General features: G+C 37.1%; 1 protein-coding gene across 1 annotated transcript; it reads left to right on the forward strand.

The window, feature by feature from the left end:
* The first annotated feature begins 5,407 nt into the window (after positions 1–5,407).
* On the forward strand, positions 5,408–11,520 carry RCAN3 (RCAN family member 3). The gene is made up of 4 exons (XM_010285089.1): positions 5,408–5,602; positions 9,310–9,483; positions 10,053–10,224; positions 11,029–11,520. The coding sequence occupies exons 1-4, from the start codon at positions 5,408–5,410 to the stop codon at positions 11,235–11,237; spliced, it is 750 nt and encodes a 249-aa protein (XP_010283391.1). The 3' UTR covers positions 11,238–11,520.
* Positions 11,521–11,869: the final 349 nt, after the last annotated feature.

An 11,869-nucleotide genomic window follows, 5' to 3' on the forward strand; every position in this document is an offset into this window, starting at 1 on the left:
TGAGGGCGCGGCGAGGCCTGGCCGAGCCCGCCCGTCCCACGGTGCCGCTGCCGGGCAGAGCGGCGTCGGCGAAGTTGTTTTCTCCTTCAACGCTTGCTCGTTAGGGTAGATATGGGGGGTTTAGGTTCGTGGCGGGGGTTTTTTTTTGGTTTTTTTTTTTTAATAACCCCGGAGCGGTCTTCTGCCTCCACCCTCGCGTTTATGAGATGCCGTATTACCTCTGAACTTGGTGTTGATCCCCCAGCCCCTTAACTTGCCCAGGGCTGCTCCCGTGGGTAGACCAGTCCTCTGCGGGTTTGCAGAATTGAGCCCGAGTGTATAAACTCCTCAAACCAGATTTGACTCTTTATGTAGAAATTACTGTGCTGTTTATGGTCCTTGTGAGTTTGTTAGGGTTTTCGGGATGGGTGAGATAATGTAAATGAGCTGCTTGTATTTCAGCAGTGCCTGAAGAGCAGGTCAACACGATACAAAGGTAAAAACACCAGTGGTGTCTGTATGGATGCTCTGGTGAAGAACTGAAGCTCTCAATGGCAGCAGCTGCATTTCCACAGTTTGTGTAAATTTCTTAAGCAAAAAACCTTAAGCCATGTATGAAGTTGAAGAGTTTGCTTTTAAATGTTTCAGAGATTCCTTTCACCTGGTATTTAAGTGATAATCAGGTATTAATCCTCAGAACAGAGGACTTGGTGAAAGGTCTTATCCAAGTGGCTTTAGTTCTTGGGATCCTTTTAGTTCTGCTGTGTAAGGCCATTTAATCTAAAATCTGAGAGGGAGTGAGAGATCAGAAAGCTTGCTAACGCATATTGTCAGTTGTCTGCACAGTGAATTTGCTTATGATTCTAAATTGCTTGTTGCAGTAAGAATTAACTGATTGTAATAAATAACTAGCAGTTATGTATTTTCATTTATATCAGACTGTCTTACAAGTAGGTACTTCTTACATTCCAAGGAGGTAAGTGAAGTAATTCCTTTTTTGCATAGGGGGAACTGAAGCAGAGCAGTTTGGCTGTTGCACTGATAATCACATCGGTATACCTGTCAAGCTTGAAATATTTCTTCTGATTTTGATGCTTCCTAATAATCACACAATAAAATAGTTCTACCTAGCCTATTAAAATAGCACTTCTTACAGCACTGTTTCTAACAGTACTTCTTAATTAACATTCATGTATCAGTCTTACCTGTCTCATCCTTATTTCAGGGAAGCTATTGGATGTTCTTGTATTGCTCAGTGACCATGGTGTTTTGATACTGATTTGGGTTAAGTTGGGAAAAACAAGTAATTGTGAAAAAAACAGAATTAACCATGTAAGTTTATTATTAACAAAACTAGAGCTGTGATGCCTTATTTTTTAAAGAACAAAACATAATTGAAGTAGCTTTTATAGTTCGGTGCTCTCTACAGAAGCTTTTTGGATTTTGTTTTTATACAAGCAAGAAATGCTGTACTGTAAATTATACAGAACGTTGATCTTATTGTTGAAATATTTCCTTAACTTTGACTAGATTGCTTCTGTTAAATTACTTTCCCTGCAGACTGTTTGTAAGAATTCAAGGGAATAACTGCATTGTCTTCTGCATCTTCGTAATGTACAAGTTTCTACTCTTGTTCTCTAAATGGACAAGGTGATTTCTGATAATTCTCAATTCTTAGTTGAGAAAAGAAAAAATGTAATCTATCTCAAGGCTTGGGCATGTTTAAACTGCCTCAGCTCTCCAGTACCGTTTACACACATCATTTGAGACATGCTGCTTTTCTACAGAGCAGAAAATATCTTAAAGCGTTTTGTTGCTGTATTTAAATGTTACAACGTGATAAATTCACATATAATTAAACTTGAAGGCAGTGAGGCTGTTTGCTGTGTGCAAAGCTGGGTATAGGGTGCCTAGACAGGTTTCTGTGTTTTCCATCAGGATTCTTAAACTTCTTTACAAATCTGAAGAGCATCTCTTCTGTGCCATAATGCATGCCTATGCAGAATTTGATGTGTTTCATAATACCAGAAATTGCTGTTGAGCAAAAAGTGGTATTTTCCTCATTTCAAGGGTGTTTATGCTGTAAAAGATTTACAGGGAAGATCTTTTGTGGTGAACAGAAGACGGGCCTGCAGTGCAGGATCACCAGGGCTGTCATCTCAGCTCTGTTTCTGAGCAGTTGTGCCTTAGTAGTTTGTTTTAATGTGTGTGCATTTTGAAGGTGGGAATACACAGGTAGACAGTGGTAGTTGTTGATTGCCTGTTTTGTGTGGAACTGGATGAAATGAGTCAGGACACGGAGCACTAACGATGTAGGAACTGCAAGTTTAATTTCTTTAATGTTAAGATACTAACTAGACAGTTTTGCTTACGTCTGTTGACCAGTTCGTGCATGGTGAAAATCATAGTGACCCTTGTAGCCATCGCTTCATCTTTGTTTACTTCATAGGTTACTTGAATCGTTTAATGTCATATAAATTAAATCGTAGAAGAAGCTAGATCTTGTGGCTTTTTTGTTGGCTTTTTTCCCTTTCTTTTTTCTTCCCATCCTCTCTTACAGCGTATGTGGTATTCTGTGATATCTGAGCTCCTGGCATTTGTTTGCAAACATTTCAGTTGTTTGTTATTGATCCTGAGTCGATTTGGCAAAGACCCTTCCTTAATGGTATTGTTTACCTGCCTGTCATTCTTACTGCTCCAACTTTTGTACATTGTCACCTTTTCATTTACAAAATTGCCCCATTCTGTTTAACCAGACAGATATGGAAATAACATGGATTTTTTTTTCAAAATACAAGATAAAGTTTCAGAGTTTTAAAACCTCCTCATGCTGGAACTTTGAATTTAATTTTAATTGTCTGAATTACTTCAGCCAAATTCGGCAAAAGAAGAAAAAACTGGGAATTTTTTTTTCCCCACAATGCATTCTTTGTATCTTTAAGTTGGTGTTTTAGAAAGTGTCTTGTATTGCGCTTTTTAACAGTATCAGTTTTATTTTCAAGCAGATATTTGTATACTTGTCGTCTTGGTGTGTAAAAGATTGTTTCTATTAAAGGAGCCTATACAAAGTCTCATTGCACAAACTACTACACAGAAGTACAGAGTTCAGGGTCTTATTTGTATAAGTAAAATCCAGATCTGCCTTCATTTTGTCCATCTCTCTGCTCTTTTTTTTTTTTTTTCTTCCAAAGTGCTATTCCTCTGTACTAACATGCCAAACGGAGGAACATGTCTGTGGTCACTGCAGTGTTTGGTGTTAATAAGCTGCAGAGTGCAGCTCCTTAAGTGACGTAATAGATGATAACAACTTTAAAGGAGGAGTAACAGGTTCGGTTGATAATCTATGGATTAAATTCTCTCATTTAATTGTGATGTCTGATTCCACAGTGCTAACAGAATGAAGAAAGGCGTACTACTGCAGGCACAATGTAAGTCTCAGTAATTGTGTACTGCATTAGTCTTATTTTCTTGATGCTTTTGCCTCCCTCTAGTCTGCTTTGTTGACTTCATTTTGTAGCGTGTGAGGCTCAGACAACCTCAGACAACCTGAACTTCTTAAAGCTCTTCATAACACAGACTTGACCAAATTTTATGTTGATCTGTATGTAACCTTACTTCCTGTCTTATTCACAGTTAATTTAAGTCTTTGAATCTACATGCTAGAGCTTCCAAACCTCCTTTTTCTGTGCCAATTTTGCTCTCTTGCCTTGCCTGCAAGTCTCCTCGTTCTTTGATTTGTCAGAAAACCAGGTTTTTGGAGCAGTCATGTGCGGGTTAGGTGTTTCTTATTGTGATCCATACTCCTCTCTGATGGGGGTGCTTGGGGAGGTAGGACCAAAACCAGGATAAGGCTGTCAAGTTGCTCTCGATTCTGTCTGCACGTAGCTTGGCTTGATTGTAGCTGCCTGTGTCCTGTTGCATGTTGGACTGATTAGCCCAGAACTCTCTTGGAGTCTATGCTGCCAAGCCAGATGGTGGCTTCTGTTTTTACTGTGTTGGCGTATTTTCTTTTCCTTTTGTTTTTCCGTTTTGCATGTATCAACGAGCACAAAAAGTTAGGTTTCCACCAGCTACATGTTTTCTTGCATTTACATCCTTCTTTCTGTGATGCTGAGGAGCGTTTCCTGTGAAAATTTTGAAACTTGCTGTGCTGGGAAAATTTTAGCCAGGTCTATGTACGGCCCTGTGATGGTTTGACTAAAGGTGTGACAGTGAGCTGGTGGAGTTATGTGTGCACATGGCTTCAGACAGCTTTTATGTGTCCACACTGAGGCTACATGGATTTAACTCATTTAACTTCACAACTTGTGTGTGTGTGTCTCTAAGCCATTTGAAAATACTTTAAATAGGTACTGAATATTTTTTTCCTCCTGAAGTACAAAGTGTTGAGAGTGTTTGGATGTTGTTAGTTAGAAAACTTGTCTTAAACCTTTTCCCAAGAGTAACCATGGATTTATTATGGATTTTTTATGCATACTCGTTTCAGTTGATGGCATTTCTCAGTGACTGCTTCAAAAGAATAAACTAGTTAAGCAAATATTCCAATGAGATCATTGCCAATGAAATATATTTACCTTTTTAGTGTTGTGTCACAAATTAACACTCCCTTGAAATCCAGATAGTTACCTGTTTTCTGTCACTTGCATTAGAATATACAGTAGTGTGATAACCTCCGCGTGATTTTTGCAGCAATAGGTGGCAAAAGGTATGCTTTATTAAAATCTCTTTTATTGTGTAAAAATTAGTTTGTTACCTAAAGTCTTTTATTTGGTCTCTTGCTTGTTTGCACTTTTTTTTCCTTCCTTGACATGTTTACTCAAGGCCATAGGTACTCTCTTGCCTATGGGAAAGGCATTCTGCAGTGTTCAGGAGAAGGAAATGTCCTCACATTTAGAGATCTTGGGTTTTGTTCCCGTATCTGCCACTGGCTTGGAGAAGCTTTGCACAGATGATTTGACTTTTCTGTGTACATATGTTCCCATTGAGGAAATAAAGGTATTTCTTCAAATATCAGAAGACTACTCTGATTACTTGGGAGGTGCCTTTAAGTTATTAAATAAGAAATTACTGTTAACTGAAAAGTGTGACATGGAGAGAAGCTTCTAGAACAGTATTGTAGTTCTTGATTTACGTCAGATTAAAGGGAGGAGAAATTTTGTTTACTTGACTGAGTGACTTTATCTTCCTTTTCATATATTGAACAGCAGTGTCTTTACCCTATTTACAGAAATGGGATACAGTGCTTCTGTTTTGTGGATGAGAGCACAAGTTTCATGTTGATTTCTATTCTTTTTCTGTAAAATTATTTGCTTTAAAGAACAGTCAAAGCAAGAAGATATATCTTCACATTCTGTTTTGGTTTTGTTTTTTGGAATGACAGACCCCTACTAGAAACTGTAACACAAAGAAGAGTTGCTTTGGGTGAACAATGCTCAGAGATACTATGAAGTCCTGGAGTGACAGCCAGTCAGACCTGTACAGCAGTGACCAAGAAGAGGAAGAACAGATGATTTTTGGAGAAAATGAAGATGATTTGGAAGAGATGATGGATTTAAGTGACTTGCCTACCTCACTCTTTGCTTGCAGTGTTCATGAAGCTGTGTTTGAGGTACAGGAAGAAAAGGTAAGGTAGAGAGAGGCATATTTGGGGTATAGTATTGTCTGTACAGTTTTGTCTGTATTTTCAGTGTATTACTGCACATTATAATTGGGGGGAAAAAAACAACCCCAAGTATTTACCTGGTAAGCTCAGATCAGAATGAGTACAGTTACTAAAGAGCAGATAATACTACACTTTTCTTGCATTTGAAATTTTTAATAGATATACAGTGTTTCTTCCATGAAAAACACTTCTCTTTTTTTTTTTTTCCTTCTCTTTATCCAAGGTACCAAATCCAAGGGCAGATTTAAATAAAAATCTGAAAGCAAATTTAAAAGTTTTATTTCAAGGCAAGGATTCTGTTAAAAGAGCATTATAAATTTGCAGTATGTGTGTTCTAACTTGAGCTAAGAGAACACCTTGAAAGTGTCTTAAGACCTTATAATAAACTAAATCTTCTGCCTTGATAACATTTGTATTCAGTCAAATCTGTGCTTTGCCTTTGCTTCCAAGAGCATCAGGAATAATTATGTCTACTGCATGAGTGAGGGAAAATAGGAGGGCCTGATATGAAAGCTTTGGTCTGCAGCTTCTTCAGTTTCAGTTTACAATTTTGCTGAAAAGTTTTCAACATCCAAGGGAAAGGTGTGGTATCAGATAAGAAATGCTGCTCTGTGCCTCAGAGTTGCTAAGTTGTGTACTTAAATATGTCAGTGTTTCAAGTATTTACTGTGAGCTGAATTCCTAAGCCAGTGCTCCTAAGAAATGGACATATTACATTCAAAGTAAAAGGAACAGTGATTGCTTGAAAATATGCTCATGGTGTCACATAAACAGTTTGTAAAGCAGCTTACAGATCCCCTTTTGGGTGGGGAGGATGATACTACCTAATGAGAGCTGTTACTCTGGGAGTTTGTTGTAACTGTATTCCTCTGGGTACAAAAGCTAGGTGCCCGAAACAGCTGTTGGCTTCAGTGGCTTATTTTCAGATGCAATGCTTTATTTTTTCTTTCCCATGTTTTATAGAGAGAATGAGATACAGTTCATTAGCCATTATTTATATGCCTGGTGTTAAATGCTTCTCTTCAAAGAGCATGAGTTGTTGCTAGCCTGTGTATGTCAGTAGAAGAGTTAATTTCTAGCCTTGTATGTTAGTGCTGTTTTTACTGGAAAACAACACAGCAATGCATAAGAGGATGTAAATCATATGTCATCTAAATAAAAAAAAAAGCAAGATGACATCTCCCTTTCTAGATAAATATTTAACTCATTAATGAATTAATTTAAATTGCTACTGTTTCTACTAGATCAGCTTTCTAGTTCAAAAGACTTTTGTAAGCGGATAGCACTCTATTTGTTTTGGTGGCTACTACCTTTGGAAGAAGGTAGTAAAGCATCACTTAATCAATGGAACATTAACTAAAACACTGGACTAATTTAACTTTGATGCTACAGGAACAGCAATGCCCCATAATTCATTGTGTGCCCAGTATAGAAAGCGTGCACAGAAAATATTGCCTTGCTAAATTGTTTTGCACATGTCAACATGTGACTTGTCGTTTTAATGCACATCTGCTTTTTTCCATGAAAGTATTCCCACAGTATGTCTGTGCATACAAGGTGTATCGAGAGGGGTACTAGCTATTTCTCTAATGATACTGGGGTAATTAGTCGCCACATTAAACCACTTGTTTTAACCATAAATGTAAAAATTTAATTTTTTTCACTTCAAATACAGTTTGTAGAGTGTACTGATTGTACTGTTGGCAAGCTCATGTAAGCTGATTGTCATAGCCAAGACATCTGTTTAGAATAGGTCAGAATTGTACACTATATCTGTAAGTGGAGCATCTACTATGCAGACTTCTTCCTAGTGCTCGGAAGAATAGAGGTACGTATTGATATACGTCCTTGGTCTGTTTTATGAAATTCAGCTTAGTCAGCCCCTGGACACACATTTCAATGGCTTGATTTACTTCTGCCTACATCTTCTTTTAAAGGCTGAATGCACAGCAAACAGTTAGTGAAACAAATGGAAATTGTGCTGTCTGTGCATGAACAGAAAACAATTTTAAAATTTGTGGTGGTTTTGGGTTTTCTATTTTATGAAACTTCACATGAGTGATGACTAGTATTCTGGTGAGGAGAAAAGGCTAAAAAGACACTACTGATTTGAAACCTGCGTATTCTTATGAAGCATTTTGCTCAGGTTTTATTTTTGCCCGAATTCTTTCATCCATTTTTTTGACATTTTCTAGCTATATTTCTGTTTTTACTGTTGATTGGTTAAAGCAACACTTAAACATTAACAGTTGATGTTGAATTGACTGTTAAGTTGTTGAATTTAATGCTGGCAGTTTCCACTTTTGTTTGTGTTGTAAGTTAAGTTAAATACAAGGTATGTTTTCAGAAAAACTGTAAGATGGCATACATCTTTTATTATTTTTGTCTTTTTACATAGCATCTAAAAGTGTTTTTTCAAGTTTAGCTCAAACAGCAGAAGGTGAAAAATTCAGATAAAGTAAGAGTACATTGCTTTCTCAAACATTCACCTTTTTGAAGGTAGTGTCATGATTGGAACACTCTCTTCATCATTTTCAGTTGCAGGGTTGATCCCCTAGATTGCAGTTTTGTGTTTGCCAAGTACAAAAACACACTGCTACAGTGTGCAGAAGGAACAGGTTCTCTGATATAATAAAGACCTTGTCATTGTTCAGATTGGAGAGAACTGTGCAAGAAAATACTTTTGTTAAAATTAACATGGGCATCACCTGAAGAATTTTTTTCAGTCCTATTTAAAATGAAAGCCCTGCATCCTGTAATTACTTTTACAGAAATGAAGGCTTCAACAGGATTTTTGTAAACAGATCAGTGTTTATTGGAATCAAGCAAATTAACTATTGTCATTGGAAAGAGTTCCTAATGAAAAAGTATTCCTTTTCCGCTTATTTGCGTATGTAGATCTCTCTGAATAACTGTTATCAGAACATGGTAAGTAAAATTTAAAAGAGGTTGCTTGCATGCTTCTCATCTATTGGTTTGAATCTGACTTTTTACAGTGAATGAAAATTTACACTAGGAAATTTCCTAGTGCATTTACACTAGGAAAAAAAAATCTGCAAATTAGGTCTTTTGTAGATCAGAGAAACTAGTGAATTAAAACATTGAATTTCATAGCAATGCAGTTATTTTTTTTAAAGAACTTGATGATAAGATTCCATATTCAATAAAACATGTTTTTTTCAATTTTTTATTTTTGTGAACAAGGGTTGTTTAGTAGTAATAAATTTTTGTTTCTTCCCAAGTAGTCTTACTCATTCATCCTGAGACTTTTGACATTTTCCTTAAGCACTCAGTACTTTAGTTTATCTAATATAAAAATTAACTGATTTGCATAGTAGTTTTGGAGATGCTTGGGTGAGTCATGTGCAAGTACCAGTTATTTTTGTTGACATCTGTACTTTTGAGTAGCTGTCGCTAGGTGGCAGTTTGTGTATTAAGAGTTTTATAGGCTTTTTCACCCCTAGCAAATCTCTTGGAATTCAGATTTAAATGAGACAAAGCCCTGCTACCCTGAATACAGATTTGCAAGTCAGGGTAACTGAGGGAAGTATGGAATGCGATTAAGGAAATGAATGGGATTTGGGAGAGGAAAGTGAAAGGAAAATGTGTTTTCATTGAGTGAAAGTGTTCATTTTGTGTTTGGAGACTCTTTTATACTTCATCTCTAGGAAAGATTTGAAGCACTTTTCACCGTCTACGATAATCAAGTTACGTTCCAGTTGTTTAAAAGCTTTAGAAGAGTAAGGATAAACTTCAGCAATCCAGAGGCAGCAGCAAGAGCACGGATAGAACTGCATGAAACAGACTTCAGTGGGAAGAAGCTGAAGCTGTACTTTGCACAGGTATCATGGAATACTAAGATGTTGTACGTGTGTCCCTGTTTCTTCTTTATTCCACATTTGCCCGTGAGTTTCATTTGTGATAAATACATGAAGTTACCTTCAACCTCTTTCTTCTACACTGAGATGTGTTACTTTCACTCGTTGAGAAATACATGCTTTAGGGGACAGTTTCGCATTTTAGCTTGAGCTTATGGAGTTTTAATTGGTATGGAACAGTTGCTGTGTAGTGACACAAACCATCTTCCCCCATACATAAACAGAAATGTGCTGAAAGAAAACAAGTGGGTCCAAAGATCCCTTTATAATAGGAGCTTTACAGGGATATTCTTGTTGGATTAGCAGCTTGCATGTGCCTCATAAAGCTACGTTGTCAACAGTTATATAGGTCACTTTCTTAACTGCGGTATTTCTCCATGGTGTCATTCCAAGAAGTGACGAAAGCTGTACTACTTTTATTTTTAAAGCTACGCGGAGTTAAGCGTTGCTAATACAGAGAATGGGCATGCATTATTGGGCCAGAGAATTAATATTTGCCATCTTATTCTGTATCTCCTGGCTTTTGTCTTCAGGTACAGGTATCCAGCGAAATAGGCGACAAGTCCTACCTCCTTCCTCCACAACCTGTTAAACAGTTCCTGATATCACCACCTGCATCTCCACCAGTTGGATGGAAACAGAGTGAAGATGCAACTCCCCTGATAAACTACGATTTGCTTTGTGCTGTCTCCAAGTTGGGACCAGGTGGGAATAGTTACCTGCTTTTCTTGTGTTACATAACTTCAAAAATAGTTATCAAGGGAATATATCTGCTTATCTTTCTTTCTGTGAGAAGAAACTGAGTCTCTGTTATGTGAGGTTTCTTACTTGAATAAAATGATCTGTCACTTTTTTTTAGCTAATTCTTTAATTGATTGAAAGTATAGCACAGAACTGGGTTGTGTGGTACTAGCTCCATCACATCCATTTACTGAATTTTGTCATAGTCTCAGTATTGAGTAACAAACAGGAAGAGGAATGAAAAGTTCAGTCTCTTGCGGATTGACCACTCCAGCTATTAAGGATGCTAATATGGACTTGTGTTTAATCGTCCAACTTCTTTATGAGCCTTCCTAGGAAACATGCTGTTTGCTTTCTGTGAAAAGCAGGGAATCAGGAGGCTTACTGTTTTCAAATGCTTATGTAGCTTTTCATTTACAAATGTCATATAAATGTATAGCATAAATGATGTCACTTAAAAATTTGTATGCTGCTTGTATCTGACGTCTTCGGTGTTTCGCGATAGTTTTTTGCATCTCTCCCTGACTTCTTTTAAATATCCATTAAAAGATTGATTGTATTCAAAGTACAGTGTAACAGATACAGGGACTATTTTAAAACATGTAACAGGTCTGGTGAAGTGTGGAAGTTGACCAAATTAAAGATGAGATGGGAATAAATGAGTATTTGGTTGTGTTACTGCAGATATTAAGGAGTTTTTGAGATAAAGTGGCTTAATGCCTTTCCTTGGGGATGTTCTTAGCATGATTTTTGTTTGCTCCTCTTCAGGGGAAAAGTATGAGCTTCATGCAGGAACAGAATCAACTCCTAGTGTAGTTGTGCATGTCTGTGAAAGTGAAACAGAAGAGGAAGATGAAATGAAAAATCCCAAACAGAAGATCATGCAGACAAGGCGTCCAGAACCACCTGCAACAATACTGAATGAATCTAAAGCATTTGATTGTACGCTGGAGGTAGGGGGTACTATGCACTGTTAAATTGTGTGATGCTCAAGATGGTATCAAAAATCAGACACTTAATGAGTACATGTGTTGATGTCTGTACTGCTGCTATATGTTATGTATAGCGACAACAGATTTTACTTGTAGTTGTCTCTCATGTTCAAGATTTTGGATGCCAATGCTCTGAAAGCACTTTAATTTTAGGGACTAGTCTCCCAAGTGTAGCAAATCCACCTGACTTGAAATAGTGAAAAATAGGAAGTCTGGTTGTGTTTTATTCTTTTTTTAAAGATGTTACCCTTTTCTTTATATTGTACAGTGTAATGTTCCAAGTGCTGAAATAATACTTACTGTCACGATTGGATTGAAGAAAGTTTATTGTATAGCAGTTAAAAGCTGATCTGTACAGGTACAACAGCTTCCAGTTAATATAGTGTTAAATGCAAGTGAAACACACTCTTTATGCTAAAATTCCCTCCCAGCTAGTAATCTTCTGAGGTGAAGATTAATCTTTACTTTTCTCAGAAATGCCAAGAATGTGGTTTTAATTTGACATGAGGAACAAATACATGTACGGAACTAAATTCAAGTAGTTTTGCTAACTACACAGAGAAGAATACAGGAGGAAGAACCACAAACTGCTGAGAAGACAGACTGTCTGTCACCAA

This window comes from Phaethon lepturus, unplaced genomic scaffold (genome assembly GCF_000687285.1).
Source record: "Phaethon lepturus isolate BGI_N335 unplaced genomic scaffold, ASM68728v1 scaffold37410, whole genome shotgun sequence".
NCBI lineage: Eukaryota > Metazoa > Chordata > Aves > Phaethontiformes > Phaethontidae > Phaethon > Phaethon lepturus.